Source organism: Neomonachus schauinslandi, chromosome 6 (assembly GCF_002201575.2).
Source record: "Neomonachus schauinslandi chromosome 6, ASM220157v2, whole genome shotgun sequence".
Taxonomy (NCBI): Eukaryota; Metazoa; Chordata; class Mammalia; order Carnivora; family Phocidae; genus Neomonachus; species Neomonachus schauinslandi.
The window spans coordinates 58,163,602-58,183,428 of record NC_058408.1 but is presented as its reverse complement, the minus strand read 5'-3'; the positions used below and the strand labels follow the sequence as shown (position 1 = coordinate 58,183,428).

At 46.0% G+C, this 19,827-nt stretch overlaps 1 protein-coding gene across 2 annotated transcripts in view; it reads right to left on the bottom strand.

The window, feature by feature from the left end:
• Positions 1–2,477: 2,477 nt before the first annotated feature.
• Positions 2,478–19,827, bottom strand: part of ADCY10 (adenylate cyclase 10) — an 82,016-nt gene continuing 64,666 nt past the window's right edge. Inside the window, exons 24-33 of one of the 2 annotated variants that reach the window (XM_021682662.1) lie at positions 19,671–19,778; positions 19,003–19,178; positions 15,197–15,353; positions 11,407–11,611; positions 11,224–11,327; positions 10,456–10,564; positions 9,477–9,594; positions 7,542–7,737; positions 3,562–3,750; positions 2,478–2,998 (exon numbers count right to left, since the gene is read on the bottom strand). In XM_021682662.1, the coding sequence (XP_021538337.1) occupies positions 2,837–2,998; positions 3,562–3,750; positions 7,542–7,737; positions 9,477–9,594; positions 10,456–10,564; positions 11,224–11,327; positions 11,407–11,611; positions 15,197–15,353; positions 19,003–19,178; positions 19,671–19,778 (1,524 nt within the window). In that variant the 3' untranslated portion in view covers positions 2,478–2,836. Of the gene's footprint in view, positions 2,999–3,561; positions 3,751–7,541; positions 7,738–9,476; positions 9,595–10,455; positions 10,572–11,223; positions 11,328–11,406; positions 11,612–15,196; positions 15,354–19,002; positions 19,179–19,670; positions 19,779–19,827 lie in introns of both variants that reach the window. The other variant, XM_021682663.2, reaches the window with a different exon arrangement.

The window sequence follows — 19,827 nt, the reverse complement described above, 5'->3', positions numbered from 1 at the left end:
AGCTGGACCAGAACTCCTGTCCCTGCGGCGGCGGCGGCCACAGCCAGGAGGCGGTGCTGCCATCTGCTGGCCGGAGAGGGGACGCGCCCGCGCCCGTCCTGTTGGTGGGAGGTGGAATCGCAGCCTGAGCCGGACGCAGAGCCGGGTCGGTGCCGCAGTGTGTGACAGGAAGGTCACATAACTGGTCTGCGGCATGGTCGGGGCCGGAAACCAAGTGCAGGGCTCCTGCAAACCTGATGCTCTCTCCTCTGGACTCGGGCGCGGGCCAGGGCAGACCTTCGCAATGCAGTCTGGGAGTTGCCGAGCTGCCCTTCCAGTAACCGCAGGCCTGCCTGCCTTCTCCCCGTCCGCCTTCTCCAGCCTCGCCCGGGCTTTGTTTGGGCTTGCTCAGAAGCCAGTCAGATAAAGGGAAAGAAGCTTTTGAAGTTTGGGGGAAGGAAGGATTGTGGGCACCCTCACATCCCAGCTCCTCGCCGGACGCTTTAGTTCTAGTCATTTAATGGCAGGCCCTGCCCCAGGCCGGGGGAGATGGGGGTGGGGGTGCGTAGGGAGGAGGGCACACTCACCTCCAGGACAGCGCAGCCTCTGTGGAATGGGCCCCCAGACGCTCGGCCCACATCTCCTATAAGCTCCAAACACCTCTTTTCTGTTGGCTAAGCCGTGCTCACAGCTGTCCTCTAATGTGCACGCCCAGGCTGTCCTACACACGCACCCATCTTCCCCCCCACTTGCCCTCCACCCACTCCAGGAAGGGACAATGTAACCCAAATAACTTGTTGCTGAGGCAGTTCAGCTAAGTCTTCTGAGCTGTCCGGCTTTTGTGGGTGCTACTGTCCACCACTCTATTCTTACCACGGCGCAGGGGGCTAAGTGAGCTTTACTGGTGCACCTGCTTCCGCTAATGGATTTATGAGCTTGCCAAGGTCAAGGACTGGTCTTTTATGTCTTTGTAGCATAACCTCCACTCCTTAATCAGTTCCTGGTACGTGGTGATTAGTCAAGACATGTTAGTCGGATGAATAAATAAGTGAATGAATAAGATGAATGGTATACGAAATAATGAAGGCAGTTAGAAAGCAAGTAACTTTTACGTAGAACCATGAGACGAGTACCCAACTTCTAGAAGAACAACTTTGAAGGGGATGATACTTACACGCAGGTTACTATTTGATGTGTTTATTTTAAAATCAGTCATCAGTCTAATAATAATTTTTTTACTTGTATGGCACATTGTCATTTCCAACACATTTTCACCTCTGTCATCTGCGATCCTCACACCCATGCACTGAAACAGGGAGGTTAGGTGACGAGCCACAGGAATAAAGTATGTGTGTGGCAGAGCTCATGTTGGAATGTAATGCTGTAATTTCCCAGGCAGCTGTTCTTCCCACGTCCCAGGCCACCAGGTCTCTGTGGGGCACGGTTATGTTACCAGGATGAAAAGTATGCGCACCTCCGCAGGACAATGAAATACTGGCCTACTAAAGAGACACCTGTCTGGTGGCACCGCCTGTGGAAATCACTATGAGAAATCCCGGTGTGCATTAAAGCAGGACATGGCGAGGCCCATCAGGAGAACCTCCTCCTGGGACCAGAAGAGGACTGGAATCAACAAATGGAAATCCTGGTGCACCTGCTTGAGAGGGCCACCTGGCTCCATGGAATGAGCCAGCACAAGGGAGCTGTGGCAGTGCAGAGGTGGGCTGAGGCTACATGGATTCCACTTGTACCCTCAGAGGCACAAAACGCCACTAAGAACTGTTCTTTCTGGGGGCGCCTGGGTGGCTCAGTCGGTTAAGCGTCTGCCTTGGGCTCAGGTCATGATCCCGTGATCCCAGGCTCCTGGGATCGAGCCCCGAGTCTGGTTCTCCCGCTCCCCCTGCTTGTGCTCTCTCTCTATCAAATAAATAAAGTCTTAAAAAAAAAAAAACCACAACTGTTCTGTCTGCCAACAAAGAGAGGCGGTGACTGTAGGTGGCCCTGGGGCACATTCTCCAGCGTCTGGGAAATGAAGTTGAGTGCTATTATTTTCTTTTCCTTTCTTTCTTTTTTAAGATTTTATTTATTTATTTGACAGAGAGGGACAGCGAGAGAGGGAACACAAGCAGGTGGAGTGGGAGAGGGAGAAGCAGGCTTCCCGCCAAGCAGGGAGCCCAATGTGGGGCTCGATCTCAGGACCCTGGGATCATGACCTGAGCCGAAGGCAGATGCCCAATGACTGAGCCACCCAGGCGCTCCATGCTATTACTTTCTTAAATCAAATAAGCAAACAAACACTAAGAATGTACATGAACCTGCATCAGAATTACTAGTATTTCAACTTTAAAAAAATCTATTTCCACAGACATTCGATGCATGTGGAAGCCACAGTCAGGCCCCACAAAACTGTCTTTTCAAATCTTGCCCTCACAGACCGTGAAAAGAACTTGCCCTTTGCAATGCTGTGCTATGTACAAAAGATGGGACAATTGGACATGTAAAAATAAACATTTTCGGTTTAATAGATTCACTAGAAATTGTATCTGCCACAAAGTGTACCATTTTGATATTGATATTTTTCCCCAGGACAGACATTGTGCATGGGCCGAAATGAACAGGTCAAGCTGAAAATGAGAGGCAAGGAGTTTATGTGAAGTGAGGAGAGAGTACGCATGACCCCGCTGACCCTTTCTGACCCTCCAGAAAGGGAGGGAAGAAACCAACGTAGTTGGTTCTGTGTCTGGAAGGGAAGAGAATATGCGGGAACCTGGAGGGTGCCAGCTACAGAGAAAGGGTAATAATGGGTAATTGCAAGAGGAGGAGTCTTCCTGAAATCTTTGTTCTCTTTCATGAAATGTTAGAAAGGATTGTCCAGGATATTAACTCTCATCAGGAATTTGTTTCTTTGAATATCCTGCATGTTTACCTTGCCGGATACAACTGTTTCCCATGATGGGAGACTCGAGATGGTTTGAAGCCATTGGTCTTCTGTTAACTCAGAGCTTGAGTACCACCATTCCTGAGAAGAGGGAGAGGGCCAAGAATTAACCAGCGCTCCTCCACTTGTGTGACCAAGGCTGGGCTCGTACAGAAATGGTCCAGTGTCCTTGAGCTTTCAAAACCATGTGAACCCACAGACAAATGATGAATTTTGCTGCCCAAACTCAGATACTGACACATGATTTTAAATAAACCCATAGAAGTATACGTCCATTCACATATTCAACAAATACTGGGTACAAGGCGCCATGCTGGATGCTATGTGTGGTTTTGCCTTCCAAGTGTTCACATTCTCATGCGGAGGAGGGACATGCCTAGCAAACTAACACAGACTGGAAAGTGGTGAGGGCTACAACGAAGGGGCAGAGATCTTGCTGAAGCAGATGTGAATGTGAGCGAGATTCTGTGGGAACTCAAAGGGGAAGAGGCACACACACCTGAACTACAGATCTATCACCCCTTTACAGGAAGAGTCCAGAAAGGCCTTCCATGCTTGGGGAAGCCTAACCAGGCAGTAAGCTTCTGAGGCTTCCTTAGGAAGGTGGGCGTCCCCATCCCAGCTTGCTGGTTGATGGTACATACTTTGCTCATGTTCAGCCAGCATTTCTCCAGCATATTCCCCTGTGTTTCGGAGAACTGTAAGGCTGTGTTCAGGAAGAGGTCACAGTTCTGCCCGTCTCCCATTAGTATGCAGACATAGGCCATCAGGTGGTAGAGCCTCGGGTAGAAGACAGGGCCAGTGGTATTCTGAGCCACCAGACTCTCCAAGTTCTGAAGGAAAAACAGCATATTCGAATCAGAAAGGGGTCCTTGCTGCAAAGATTGTTCCTCCACAGATGATTTGGGACCATTTCAAAGCTTCAAGCAATCAAATGAAAACGCATTACAGAGACATATATAGGAAGCAGCGGACATAAGGTGACACGCATCAAGTGGCGCAGCCTCAGCGGTCCACTCGGACCAAGAATGCAATGGGGGGGGGTGCTCACTAACCCTTCTCTGCAACCACATTTTTTTTTTTTTTAAGATTTTATTTATTTATTTGAGAGAGAATGAGAGACAGAGAGCACGAGAGGGAAGAGGGCAGAGGGAGCAGCAGACCCCCTGCTGAGCAGGGAGCCCGATGTGGGACTCGATCCAGGGACTCCAGGATCATGACCTGAGCCGAAGGCAGTCGCTTAACCAACTGAGCCACCCAGGCGCCCTGCAACCACATTTTTAAAAAAATATCTTTTCTTTTGATTACTAAGGCATCCTAAGTTATTGTTCAAAATTTCGGGGGAAAAGTATAGAATAAGAATTACCCATAAGCCTAGCACCCAGAAAGAAATATGCTTGACATTTGGGTATATGCTTTCCCACTTATTTCTCTGCCCTCCCCCTTCTCTAAAAAACCAAGCAAAAAAATAAGCACGCTGGATGTAGCATGAGAAGGAGCAGAGCTATGCTTCTTATGTCATGCTACAGAAGATGGAAGATGTGCTCTATAGACGTGTCACCTTTCAATTCCAGCCAATGGCTGCTCTTTAGGAATGTGGGCCTAGAGTCAGCAGTTCCTCCAGTTTTTAAAAGAAGAGTCAGAAATTCAGAATTTTATGTCAAATATCACAATGTTTAAATGCACTGTGTCTGGGGCGCCTGGGTGGCTCAGTCGTTAAGCATCTGCCTTCGGCTCAGGTCACGATCCCAGGGTCCTGGGATCGAGCCCTGCATCGGGCTCCCTGCTCCGCGGGAAGCCTGCTCCCCCCTCTCCCACTCCCCCTGCTTGTGTTCCCTCTCTCGCTGTGTTTCTCTCTGTCAGATAAATAAATAAAATCTTTAAAAAAATAATGATAAAAAAATAAATGCACTGTGTCTGACTTAACCAAATCTCCTTTATGAAATACATATAGGTTTTATTTTCTCCTAGTTTTTTAATGCTATCAACCTGAGATCAATATCTTTATATTGATTTTTTTGTTTTTGTTTGCCATCTGGTTATTTCCTTAAAAAAATTCCCAGGGAGAGAATTAACCGATGTGTGTATTTAAAAGATATTTTGCCAGAATGCTCTCTGGCAAGTTTATGGGAGTCTTTCAGAGTATAAATGTGTCTTCTTTCATGTCTTTGCTAATTTGATGGTCAATGAAATAATGTCTTTTTGTTTTGTTGCATTTACTTCAATATTATAGAAATGGAATCAAACCTTTGAGTTTTCCAGACCGATCTATTCCATGTCTATTTAGTCCATTGATTATTTAAGAAATGAAACATCTACTGCGAACAAGGCATTGTTTTGTGTACTGTGGGAGATACACACTTTGCCCCTCTTTTGTGGTCCCGTGTTCTCTCCGCTCCCTCCATCATGCCTTCCCAGCCCCGGGCCCCCTCCCCTACCTGCTTCTCCAAATCAGATAAATCACAAACTCCTCAAGTAGAGAGACAGTGTTTCTCTCATCTTTATTGTAACCCCGGTAGCACCTACTGTATTTTTAACCTGTACTGGCTTTGGGATAGGTGAGTTTTATCACTTTACTACTCACTAAATAAAGATGTGCTTTCTTTTCGGCACCTGCTAATTTGTCTATCTGGATTTTCATATATCAGTTTGGCCGAAAGTATGGTACACCTTTATTATTAATCAATAGTTAGAAGTGATAATGACAGCCAATTCACTTGTCATATGTAATGTGCCTGGTACTTGAAAAAAAAAAAAAAGGAGAGAAAGTTGGAATAGAGCATGTGTAAGACGGTTAAAAAACCAAAAACCTATTTTTCCTGACCAACATGGAGTTAAGCATGTCTCAAATCCCTCATAAGTCATTCTTTCAACTTAAGGAAAGACATTTAATTACTCTATCAAATTACATGAAATTACCCAATACATAATAATTACATAAAACAAAATAACGTTTTCTATAACCAAGCAAGTCCATACCCTGAGTGAGAGCTAGTAGAATGCTTTATCATCAGAAAAAATAAATACATGCTCTATGTCAAAGAGCACATACCTCTAAGCAGCGATGACAATGACCTTTTCTGTGTTTCAGGCAGTGATTAGTAAGCGATGTGAACAAAGTGCAGGAAGAGACGCTGGGCCTGGGTGTCCTGTGAGAGTTGGTGGTGCACGGCTCCCACCGGGGCAAACTAAAGACTCTCCTCCCTACAGCAGGAGTGAAAGGACCTGCCTCCTAACAACGTTCCAAGGATGAAACGAGCTATTCTACTTTGAGATGCCTTGAAGTCCCAGGATGCCTTGTTTTGGAACATTTTGACATCTCTGAAACAGGGACATTCCTAAGTTTCAGCATCTGGGTTCTGCTTACACCCTTAAGGACCCTGCCAGCAGATTCTTCCCTAGATCATGAGAAGGTAGTTTGGTCAACATCTTGATTTTAAAGCCTTCTAAGACCCTAAGCGGAGAACCCAGACAAGCCTGTCCAGACCTCTAACCTGCCAAACTATGAGATTACAAGTTTGTATTATTGGGGCGCCTGGGTGGCTCAGTTGTTAAGTGTCTGCCTTCAGCTCAGGTCATGATCCCAGGGTCCTAGGATTGAGCCCCACGTCGGGCTTCCTGCTCAGTGGGGAGCCTGCTTCTCCCTCTCCCATTCCCCCTGCTTGTGCTCTCTCACTGTCTCTTTCTCTCTCTCCATCAAATAAATAAATAAAAATATTTTTAAAAAAAAGAATTTTGTGTTATTTAAGCTGTTAGGTTTGTGGTAACTGGGGACCCAGCAATAGAAAACGAATACACCTGTGCTCAGTTTTTAAGAGAACAAGGCAAACAAGTGTCAAGCTGACACCGGAGATTCAACCCTACCCTCCCGTGGAGGGCTTGCCCAGTCTAGGCTGTAAACCTAGAGGCGGGTACCACGTGTAATTTGCTCCCCCTTGTATCCCCGCAGCTGTACCTGGTGGTTACTACAGATCAGCTGAATATTTTACTTATGTATGTATTTTGGCACTCAGCACAATTTTGTTCAGTGAGTGGAAGAGGTGCACGTTCTGTGTTGCTTTTATTGAAGTGCTTGAACACTCATTTGTAAGTTGTTTTTTTTTTTTAAGAAGTTAACTTAAAAGACACATTCAGGATCAGCTGAATATTTTAAACTTCCACGTGCAAAGACTTACCCACCAAGATGTTTATCACAGGAACAGCAGTAAAATGCTACAGAAAAATTCCTGTCCCAGAATAGTTTTGGCCTATTGTCTCACAAGATCTTTGAGATTTTATCTGTAAGAGAAAATACTATGCTTCCTTTTAACTCGTGGTGTAGAAAACAATGTATTGACAGGAAATCATTCACAATATATTTTATTTGAGAGCACATTTTAAAAATGGAAACATGCGCATGTGCACATCGTAAAAAAACCTGAACGGTGGTGTCTCAATAGGTAAAAAGCGGTTCTCCCTGAGCAGTAAGGTTGTGGGCAATTTGTGTTCTCTTCGAATTTGGGAGGAAGGCGTTACCTTAAAAATTTGTACTATAAACAGATAACTTCTGGAATCCGAGGAAATCATTATCACAAGGAGGTAGAAGACAGAAATCCACTTATGGGGTGGGTTAGCCTGGGCTCACCTTGAGTAGCTCGACTCCACTGTCTTGAGCATTCTCAGATTGACCCTCGATCTGCTTCTGAAGGTAGAGAACTTCTCCCTCCATGTACCTACAGATTCCTTCATAGTAGAGAGCTGTTGGGGTTCTTCTGGGCACTAGGTTTTTAGCTCTACTGGAAAATATGTGGAAGTTGTCCCATTCCTGACGCCTGGCATACCTGCGTCACCACAGAAGAACACAAATCAGGGTTGCCCTTGGAATGGGCTGAGGCTCTGAAGTGGGTCTGCAAGTAACAGCTCCCAGGACCTGAGCCTGGAATCTGCCGTCGGCTCCCCAGTGGGAATGATGGGATAGGGAGCCGGGCAAGAATAGAATTTTTTGGTTGGTTTGAGGCAAACAGAATCCTCAGGAACGCTCAGGTAATATTAGCAACCAGTTATTTAACTCTTTGAACTCTAAAAAAGTGAAGGATATTGGACGCTTGGAGCTATAAATTCTAGGGCTTGAAGACATTGCTCCAAGTCCAGAGAGAGATGGCTTAGGCCAGTGCTGCTACTCAAAGTGTGGGCCACAGACTGGGATCACCAGTGTCACCTGGATGCTCCTTAGAAACGCAGGCTTGCTGGTCCAACCCACATCTGTTGAATCAGACCCTCTGGGGATGGGGCCAGGAATCCGCGTTAACAAGTGTTAACAGGCTCTCCAGGTGATTGCTGTGCCCATTTAAGTGTGACAAGCACTGGCCTGGGCCACAGCTGTTGAAAGGAATCAGTAGAATAAAAACTTTTGGACTTTAGATCCCTTGATTTTTAATTCACATGGGCAAGTTAATTTAACTTTGGACTTTAATTTCTTTGGACTTTTACTGGTAAGCGTAATTCATTTTTAGAGTTCAGTTTCTCCCAAGGAATTTTATAGTAGATTTCTATTCAATTTTGGAACTGCTCTAGTTTGTGGCCCTTTGTATAGGAATGTCTTCATACTGTCATTTAATCTCGTCACAAAATTGAAATATTGGACAACATGGCTGCATATACGAGATGGGAAGTAGACTAGGGAATGATGCTGTGGAAGTAATTTAACGAATGTTCTGGAACCTTGCTGTTGATCTACTTCCTTGAAGGTAAGACCATAGCTGCAGCTTTACTGAGTTAAAAACTTGATGAGTTAAAGGCATTAAGCCCCAGGCTTGATGGGTTAACGGGGTACAGAAGGGTGCTGCTTTCCCTCACGGTTTCCTTTCGTTTGAGGGAGCTCCGCTGTGCAAAGCATGGCCTCTCTTCCCCTGCTTCCCTTCCTGCTCCAGTGGTCCGGAGGGACGGGTTGTTGGTGACTGTGGGAAAGGAGGTAGGCAGGTGTAGCCCAGGACCTGGCCCTCTCCATCCTGAGAGGGCTGAGGCCCACAGGGAGCTTCGTACGGCTCTCCTCTCTGTCACGCGTTGGAAAAAGACCTGTCTTGACGGAGGAGAACAGCAGTTTTCCAGCACTGCCTGCTGCTTAAGGGGGCAAGCCTAATATTGGGGTTCAAAATTAGGAAGCCCACCCACCTGCAGACACAAGCCACATTCTCCAACATCACTTCTGTCAACAATGTTTTTCAATAGAATTCCATCTTGGTGGGGGTGGGTGGGCAAGTGGTACTATTTATGTGTCTCCCTCAAACCCCAAACACTCCTCAGAAGCACGTACTCTTCTTCCTTTCTGTATTATCACACTGTGGTGTGTCTGTAATAAATGCTTGTTGCACTGAATACAACTGAGGTGGTCTTGCCTAAGGGGGATGAACTAGGCGACCCCCAAGGCACCTTTCAATGTAAATCCACTCTGACGCCTTCAATCTGTCTCACGTATAAATTATAAATTCTTTTTCTTTTCTTTTTTTAATCTCCTAGAACTCTTCTTCAGGAGTCAACCTTTTCAAATTTGGGAGTTTAGTGATATGCAACACATTGTTACCAGACAGCTACACAGGAATAGAGTCCCAGGAGGATTCCACTTTGGAATTTGAGGATTCTGTTGTCTTCATTTTGGTATATGAATTCCAAACATTCTTCAAATGTCTTATAAACAAAGCCTAAAATAGAGAGAAGCAGGAGAGCTTTGGTGGTGGGTCGGAGTGGTCCTGTTCTAGCCTAGTAGCTCCCCAGGAGAATTTCCTCCTGTGGGGAGAGGCCATAATCTCTGTTTACTTTATGAAGCCAAAGGGTCCTGGGGAGGGCAACAGCCTCAAGACCATGCTGCCCTGTGTTTGCAGAGCCCCAGCTTCTGTGCAAGTATATGCACATAGGGTACAAACTCCAGGGTTGGAGTTTAAACCAACCCTGCCCTGGGAGCCCTGCTGGAGTTGGCCTTAGTGCGGCCTGGGACCTCCCCATCTCCCCACCCACGCTTCCCTCGTTGGCGGCAGTATCTGTATCCCTTTCCAAAAATCACATGGTGGGGAATGAATGCCCAGCTTGGCCCTTCTGGTTACTATGGACACTGAAGGCTGCCTCCTTGGTGTAACCAGGACTATCCGGACAGAACTTGTTTTCCAAATCTCCAACAGCAACCAGTGCCTGGACCCATTAGCAACTCCACCCTTTGTCCTAAAGCATGAGGTCTCTAAGTATATTCTGCTAACAAGTCCTCTAGTAAAAGGCACATATAAGACACTGTCAGTCCCCACACCGGTGTGTAAGTTGATCTCACCCTTAAACTGGCAGCTTACACCCAACAGGTTCCTCTGGACTAAACTCTCCTCCTTGCTGGTCCTTCACAATCCTTGCACCTTCCAGATGGCTCCTCAGCTGACCATGCTCTCCCCTTCCCTGTCCTAGAGGTCTTCCCAGCCAGAATCCTAGTGGTCTCAAGACCTTAGCCCCGACAGCTGCCGCACCACACCAACACACATACCGTGCCCCCAATTGCTTGTAAATCCCCAAGCCACATTTACCAGAATAAAGCATGATGTCCAGGCAGACAAAATAGAAGAATGCCTTGCTGAAGATGTGCTCTTCTGTTATAGAAAGGTCCCACAGCCACCCCAACACCTGGATCAATTGCTTGTTTCTGAGGCAAAGGAAGGTAGTAAGATTAGGAAGTGCTGGGGAGGAGAGGATGGAGTTGAGTGCTGGTCTTGTTTCCATGGTACCCACAATTCCAGACCAAATATGGCCCTTACGCAGATTTCAAACCCACTCCCAAATCTCAAATTGGCTCTTTGCTCAAACTGTTGTCACAGACCTCTGTATCACGGCGACCAGAGGCTGGAGCTTCTGGTCCTGGGTGCTCTTCTTCTCTGGGCATTTGCCTCTCCTGTGAAACTCTTCCCTTTCCCTCTAGGGAAAGCCTGATGCCCACGGCAGGATGATTGACTGACTCTCCTCCAGTCACTGGCCAGAGCAAACAGACTAGGGATGATGTATGTGAAAGAATGCTGTGCAGGGGCACCTGGCTGGCTCAGTCAGTGGAGCGTGCGACTCTTGACCTCAGGGTTGTAAGTTCAAGCCCCACGTTGGATGTGAAGATTACTTTAAAAAGTAATAAAATCTTAAAAAAAAAGAATGCTGTGCAAAGAACAGTGGTATCCCAAAGACTATGATTATCAGTCACATCTTGCTGTAAATCCTGCTCCTTTGCCACCCAGTGGCCAGAGTAAAGCGAGCCCAGAACACTCAATTACTATGGCTTCCTCCCTCTAATTTTGGAAAATGCTTTCAGCTAAATACCTGTTTTTCAAGAAGAGAGATTTACTAAGCCAGCAGAGGACCATGTAGTGTCTGTTGGGATTCCGGAGCAGAGCCCACATCCTGTGGGCTCGATAGCCTGGGAAGAAAACAATTCCAGTATATTTCAGGGTGTTACTTGTATTCTGCATGCCCCTTCTTGCCCAGAAAAACCTTACCTAAGTCAATGGCCAAGTCCAAGTGACCCATTAAAAGCTTGGTATAGCCCAGTGTATCAGCCACATATGACACGATTTCAATGCCCGCGCCTTTCAGGGGGAGGTTGAAGATGTGTTCCATGGCCATGATTTCATATTTGAACCACACGCCCTGGTAGCCGGCCAGCTGGTGGTGCAGTGAATAGTCCAGGTAGGCCTTGATGATCTGAAATGGCAGCAGTGGAGAAGAGAAGTGGCAAAATGAAGGTGGAACCAAGGCAGAAAGCCCGGGGACATTGCCAAGGTCATTTGGTCAAGGCATGGGTTTAGGTGCAGATATTAAACTGGGTCTCTGCCACCTGTTTATTGGATCATCCCAGACATGCTTGATGGCTCCTCTTGCCCACAGAGTCCTTAAGCAAAATATAAGAATTTTAATTTTTGTGAAAAATAGAAGCGGTGGCTTATATATATGTGAATATATAATTGCAGAGCAAAAAGCCGGGAAGGATTCACTCCATGGTGCATACTTGGGGAGGAATCTGAGGGACAGGAGGGACTTTACTTTTTACTTTATACAATTCTGTGATGTTTAATTTTTATAACAAGTATGTCTATTCTGTTGATTAACGAAAAAGAAAGGCGGGTTTGGTTTGTTTGCTCTTAAAAAGAGGAAAGCGTGGTTGTAAACTGAATTGAGAGACCTCTGAGAAGTTGGTTACTCCATAAACAACTCTTTCAAATGGTCAAGTTGCTCCAGAATATAAATGCTTAGGGACAGGTGAAGAGAAAGCAGTTCCTGCTAAAGAAGGTTCCTAATGATACAAGTGTCTCGCACTGAGCGCAGTCAGTGGGGAGGCATTTAGGAGAAGGGGACTTTTTTCCTAGAATTCTTCAACTCACACAAAATAAGCAGGCTACAAATTCTGTGTTAACAGACAGTTCTGTGGGCATTTGTTAAGCCACAGAGTCAATCTGAGGGGCTTCCTGTATTCCTGACCTGAGTTGTGTTTCAGATGGTGCTACCAGAAGGGGAGGGCAGCTGGAAATTGTGGACCAGGAGAGGACTGCCGGGCGAATGAAATGTCCAATGCTGTAACAGAGCCCAGGACTTCTTGGATTTGGATCAAGAGCACAGAGTCCAACTGCTTTACTTTATGCAGAAAATATGAAGCTCGGAGGTTATGGGGCTTGCCAGTGGTCACGCCACAGATGGGTGAAGTTCCGGAAACTACTCTCTCGGGGCTCATTCTGGTTCTTTCTGTTATCCAACAATGAGTGTGTCATCTGCTTTTGAGCACCCAGGGGAGCTCTTGCCAGGCTGCTCTGCCTTTGGTCATGGCCATATTGTTAACCAGCCTCTTTCGATTCACTTTCCAATTTTGGCTTCTCCATTCTAGTCTCCTGTCCCCCAATGCCACCATGTTTTTAAGAGATAGACCCCAAATAGGGAGGGGAATTAAAGGATTTCATTCACTAAATATTTGCTGAGTGCCCACTATGTCCCAGACACTGTTACTGAAGCTCAGGATGTGAGAACGGTAACAGACAAGATCCCTGCTCTTATGGACTTTACAGGCTAGTAGCGGATACAGGCTACACACTAACAAAGGAGCAAACAAGGAAACGTCAGATGGTAATAAGAGCTACTACAACAGAGGGACAGGTTAAAGAGTCAGTGGGTGAGGTGGTCCAGAAAGGCCTATGAAGGAGGTGACCTTCAAGCTAATGAGCACAGAGCCCAGTAAAGGTCAGGGGATGAGTGCTCCAGGCAGAGGAAATATCCACTGCAAAGACCGTACAAGGGGACTGAACTTAATGTTTGAGGAACCGAAAGAGGTCTAATATGGCTGGGTTTAGTGGCCCAGGGAGCTACAGGAGGATGGGCAGAGGGCTATATTTGATGGGCTTTGTAAATATTTTTGTATCCTGGGCTATTGGAAGGCACTAATGCTGGGGACAGACTCCTGGCTAGGAATTTAAGCCCCTCCAGCATTTACAGTGCTACTTGACCATTTCCCTTAATTCCTGATCATTAGTCACTCCAAGAGGAAGCTACTGCCCCAGAAGAAATCTAGACTTGATGTGCTTTTTTATAAAGGAACCAGATCATTCATTAGATGAATTGGATTTAGCTTAATAATTCCTTATTTTGTCTTCTGGAGTTTTCCACATCTAACCAAAGTTTTCCCAGCTTATGACTTTGTAGGGGCCAAGGGCAGGCTGCCCCAAAATGGGCCACTTTGGCATGAACATTATTTTGAGTCAAAGGCAATCAAAACCCAGCAGATTCAGGAAAAGCTTTTTTTTTTTTAAAGGCTAAACAAATTTATTTGTTTTATTTTTTTAAGCCGAAATAAAATTAACATTCATGTTATATTAGTTTCAAGGAAGAGCTCTTTGTCTCTCAACTGCCTGCTTTACTAGGAAGAGAGGTATTAACAGAGATTCCTCTTTAGCTAAGGAATTTCTCTGCATAATAGGGCAACACCTTTCTTTTCCAAACATCTCCTCACCTTCCTGTTAACAGTCTTCCTCCCCTTCGTGCCCTCAGGCTCCTACCCTTCTCCCTAGCTCAAATAAGCCTCATGTTGCCTCATTGTCTTTGGAATTTCATGTCTCCATGGATTCCCCATACATACGCTATTAAATTTGATTTTCTCGGGGCGCCTGGGTGGCTCAGTCGTTAAGTGCCTGCCTTCGGCTCAGGTCCTGATCCCAGCGTTCTGGGATCGAGCCCCGCATCGATCCACAAAACTCAGTGGATTGTCCTGTCTAGTTCACTCATTAAGGTTATCTCTGCCTTTCATTGTCTTTGGGCTATTTTATAGCTCTGTATGAGGCAGAAAACTGATAATGTAAATTAGCCTCTTGCATAGAAATGTAAGTGTTCAGGGGAATCCATGTGATTATTGCCCCCATGACTAGACTAGTTTTGCGTCCAGTCATAAATTGAGTTCTCCTTGGAACCAGTTGTAACATCTCACTAATTTCTCAGTAATTAATGTGTTTAATAGGATCTTTGACATGGGTTCTTTTTGTATTTCTATGAGTCATGATTTTATCTTTTTTTAAAAAAATTATCCTTTGGGGCGCCTGGGTGGCTCAGTTGTTAAGCGTCTGCCTTCGGCTCAGGTCATGATCCCAGGGTCCTGGGATCGAGCCCCGCATCAGGCTCCCTGCTCCACGGGAAGCCTGCTTCTCTCTCACTCCCACTCCCCCTGCTTGTGTTCCCGCTCTCGCTGTCTCTCTCTGTCAAATAAATAAATAAAATCTTTAAAAAAAAAATTATCCTTTAACATTTTCCTTTTTTACCCTCATTCTCTACTGGTATATAGCGCAGTTTTCCAGGGGCAACATCCCATGTTGCAACCAAGTGAAATTAGAAACAGACCGAGAACCCACCTATCTTCTATGAAGTCGGACATTAAGATATTTGCAGAAATTTAATACGTGCCACTCTTCTCGCTCAATTTTTTGTCTGGGGGAATTGGTCTTTTGTTCTTCCAATTAAAATGTTAATTACATTAACATGTAAGAGCTTTATTTTTCTTTTAAATACCTCAGTTTTTGTTTCTTATAATTTCGGTAGATTCAACCCATAAAAACAAAAAGCTTTGAGGTCCTCAGGAATTACTGAGTCTAAAGTGATTCTGGGACCAAAGTGTTTGGGATGCTGGCCTTGGCAAAACAACCCAGCCCAGAAGGGCTTTGTTCTACCCTCGCGATTCTGCATCCCTTTTGGCTCCCAGTAGGAGTTTCCCTCTAAATGAGATGCAGAAATTTAAAAGCAGCTACAACAACAGCCTACCTGAAAATCATCTTGAGTTTCCAGGGCCGTATTCACTTGCATCATAGCTGCCAGATGGCCATAATACTTGTAGTGGAAAAAATAATTTAAGCTATAGATCTGCCACAGCAAGGAGAAGCACGCGATTTGCCTGTAGAGTTGCGCCAGCCTCCTCTTCCTATTAGAGAAAATACACACAGGCTAGAGAGGAACGCAGGTACAGAAGCCTCGCTCCTGGCTGGGAGGTCAAAGCAGGTGTGAGCCTGAGTCCTGCCTCCTTTACAAGATGGTAAAGCGCAGGCACATTAATTTTTATGAAGCACATTTTCTCCCCCACCCAATGGGAGCATAATACCTACTTTGTGATGATTAATTAAGATAATTTATGCAAATCACTTGTCCCCTGTCAGGTCATCGCTATTTATTTATTTATTTGAGAGAGCAAGAATGAGAGAGAGAGAGTACATGAGAGGGGGGAGGGTTAGAGGGAGAAGCAGGCTCCTCGCTGAGCGGGGAGCCCGATGCGGAACTCCAGGATCATGACCTGAGCCAAAAGCCGTCGCTTAACCAACTGAGCCACCCAGGTGCCCCAGGTCATCGCTATTTAAATGAAGTTATTTTTGGGAGCCTGGGTGGCTCAGTTGGTTAAGCGACTGCCTTCGGCTCAGGTCATGATCCTGGAGTCCCGGGGTTCGAGTCCCACATCGGGCTCCCTGCTCAGCAGGGAGTCTGCTTCTCCCTCTGACCCTCCCCCCTCTCATGCTCTCTGTCTCTCATTCTCTCTGTCTCAAATAAATAAATAAATAAAAAATCTTAAAAAAAAAATAAATAAATGAAGTTATTTTTAAAAGCCCATTTATTTAATTCATCACATTTGATTCTGATAACAAGCTTGGAAGAAAGGAAGAAATAATGAACCCCATTTTATGCAAGCAGGTGAGACTGAGGTTAAGTGACTAACCCGAAGTCACACAGCTAGAATGTGGTGGGGCCAGGGCTCAGGCTCTGTCCGCTTCCAGCCCAGCCATTCCTATGTGTCATGTTCTCCACTGAGCAGGCTATCAGGAGCTAGACCTCAGCTCAACAAAGGAAATGAACATTTTAACAATTACATTCTGCTGTGATCTGAATGCATCTCCACCAAATTCACATGTTGAATCCTAACCCCCGAAATTAATGGTAACAATAGATGGGCGCTTTGGCAGGTAATTAGGTCGTGAGGGTAGAGTCTCATAAATGGGGGTAAGGCTCTTATAAAAGAGACCCCAGAGCTCTCCAGCCCCTTCCCACCATATGAAGATAAAAAAAAGTCTGTGACCCTAAAGAGGTCACAGACCTCCCCGACCCTCCCCGACCATGCTAGGACTCTGATCTCAGACTTCAGCAATAAATTTCTGCTATTTATAAGCCACCCAGTCTATGGTATTTTGTTAAAACAGCCTGAGCAGACTAAGACACATTCCAACAATGTAAAGGAATGTCACAGGAGATGGTGAACCTCCTGTGCTGAAGGTATTCAAGGGGAGAAGGACGACCAACCTACAAAGAATGTTCGGGTTCTCAATCTTGGCTTCAACAAGCCATTTAAAAATGGGAACCTTATTTTTATGATAAGCAAATTGGCTGCGATATTAGTGATTTAACAAAACCAAGAAAACAAAATATAATTAGAAATATTTATCAAAAAGCAGATTTTAAATAAAGACGAGAAAGGAGGAAGAAAGAGATACCCTGGGGGGCGCCTGGGTGGCTCGGTCTGTTAAGCATCTGCCTTCAGCTCAGGTCATGATCTCAGGGTCCTGGGATCAAGCCCCATATCAGGCTCCCTGCTCAGTAGGGGAGTCTACTTCTCTCTCTCCCTCTGCCCCTCCCCACCGGCTCATGCTCTCTCTCTCTCTCTCAAATAAATAAAATCTTTAAAAAAAAAAAAAAAAGAGAGATCCTGGAGATTTTTAAAGAAGAATTCCAGGTACTTTCAATTTAGACATTAATGACATTGATTCTGTTGTGGAAATTATTTTTTAAAGCCTCTTAGGAAACAGCGTAATATCCCTTACAGCGTAAGACATTCATGAGGGCCGTAGAAACTCTGACTTTAAAGTTGTTCCTTGTCCTCATTTTTGAGATCAGAACCGTTTGACCAGACGGTGTTGGAAACCCACAGCTCTGCAGTTTCTTCCTCAGCAGTACTTCCCCCCTTTACCCTCATGCAGGTAACTTCTTATTCCTTTCATAAAATGTGGCTGTTAACTAGGCTTGTCAGATTTAGGGAATGCAAACGTGGGATGCCCAGTTAAATTTGCATTTCAAAACAATAAATAATTTGTTTAGAATGCACATGTCCTAAATATTTGTGTGACATATATGTATCCTAAAAAAATGACTCGGGGTACCTGGGTGGCTCAGTCAGTGGAGTGTCCGACTCTTGATTTCGATTCAGGTAGTGATCTCGGGGTGGCGGGATCAGGCCCCACGTTGGGCTGGGCCCTGTGCTTAGAGCCTGGAGCCTGCTTAAGATTCTCTTTCTCTTTCTCCCTCTGCCCCTCCCCATTCACACGCACTCTCTCTCTTTAAAAAAAAAAAAAGGTAAAAAAATGATTCATTGTTCATCTGAACTTCAAAGTGAACTAGGCATGCTGTATTTGATCCGGCAACTCTACACATGACCCAAACTCTGATTCCCTCCTACCTCTCAGAGAGATCTCTGCTGACCTCTCCCTGCCCCTCCCTCTTGGTGTCTCCTGAGACCACAGGCACCATTCCCAGGAGTCTGCCCCTAACCTGCAAAGTAGCTCAGCTCCAGCTCCTTCCCACCCCAGGCTCCCCCACATTTAAGGGAACACTTTTGGGGGAAGGCAGTGGGCTTGGGGAAAGAGCTGTAGCAACTGGCTCCTAGAAATAGCTGTTTGCATCTCAGGCAGAACCTGTAGCGAAACCACTACTGGCCTCTGCCAGCATGGGAGAGATGTCCTCTGTCAGCTCTCTAGATCCCCAGCTAGGTGGCATTTCCCTTGGCGCCGATTGGATAGGGGGAATATATCCAGAAACTTTTATTGTGGAAAATTTCAAACATACACACAGTAAAGCAGAAAAATATCATGAACTACATGCATTGAACACCCAGCTTCAACAACTACCAACGCAGGGCTTGAACTCACGACACTGAGATCAAGGCCTGAGCTGAGATCAAGAGTCCGATGCTTAACCAACTGAGCCACACAGGTGGTCCCCCTCCCAGTATTTTTTATAGTTTTTTTATAGGCAAAATTTACATACGTTGAGATGTATAAATCTTAGTGGTTTAATCATGACTGATGGATACTCCCATGTAACGCACATTCCCATCCAGGTACATAGATGGGTGGGCAGTCTGCCCTCTGGCAGAGGTCTTTGGAACCTTGTATTTCGGTTTGGGCCAGGGACGATACCCAGCGTTGTAGCCCTGGATGGAAAAGGGCTTGTGACTGAGGCCCCAGGAGCACTGGTACAGCTAGCTTCCAGTGGAACACGGCGGGTCACAGGGATTGAAGGGGCGGACTAGGGCAGGGCACTGGAGCTCAGCTTGCAAAGGGCTCCCTGATGTTCTTGTCACCTGAACTCACCTTTTGCAAAAGCTGGTATGAGGTATTCTTGGGCAACCCCCAGCTCGCCTGGGAGCCTTCCCCACCAGCCCCCTCTAGCCGCCTCCAGCCCCCTCCAGCACCAGTGAGCCTCAGGGCAGAGCCACCAGGCCTTCTTGCGCCCCCTAGAGGCCCAGGCTTTGGGGGCTGATGGAGTCTGCGTAGGTCTCTCTCTCTCAGGAGTGAGATCTCCAGCTCTTCCCTTACCCTGGAGGTGAGCTCTCTTGGGCCTGTTGATTCACATAGTAAAAGTGTCTGTTTTTCTCAATGTGGGTGTGAAGAAACAGGGAGATTAAGTTGTAAGGAAAGATTCTGTTGAGCAGCTTCAGTGCCTTCCGCAGCATTTTCTTGGCAAGCACCATCTGGCCCATGTTGAAACAGACCTACAGGGAGAAAGGAGGGGGAGCAAGGAGAGAGGAAAAGCAGTGATTCTGGACTTAATCGGTGTGTTCCAACAACACATATTCCTGGGATTCTTATCAAAAGGGTAACTTAAGCCCCAGGAACAAAATCCCCGTGGGCCTGGCATAACAGTAAATGTTTGCAGACGAATGCTGGCTGACTGATGAGGATTTTGTGTCGAATCTTTATTGTGCATCATCTACCTGAGAAAATGTTTCCCCGAGCAGGTCCATGTTTGGAGGTTGTTAAAAAACCTTTCATAATGACGTCAGGCACGAGGACAAGGAAGATCTTGCTGCTGGTAAGTGAGGGCAAGGAGGTTTGAGTAGCGGGGCTTGATGTTCTGTGGTCTTGGCAAGGATTTGTGGCAGAGGATGGGAGGGGATGCAGGAAGGACAGGGACGTCTTCTGCTTCTTCTATATAACGCCCCAGTGACCGGTAACACATGGTCATGTTTTTAATGGTTTCTTACCTGACCTTTGAGGCTGTAAAAGGTAGCAGACTCAAAAGTATGACTCCAGGATTTGTCGTCCTTGAGCATTTTCAGCAACCTCTCTCCCTCGTTCAAATATATGTATGCCTGCAGCCAGCAGAGGGGCACATTGTGTTGAGTCAGCGGGGGTCCGGCC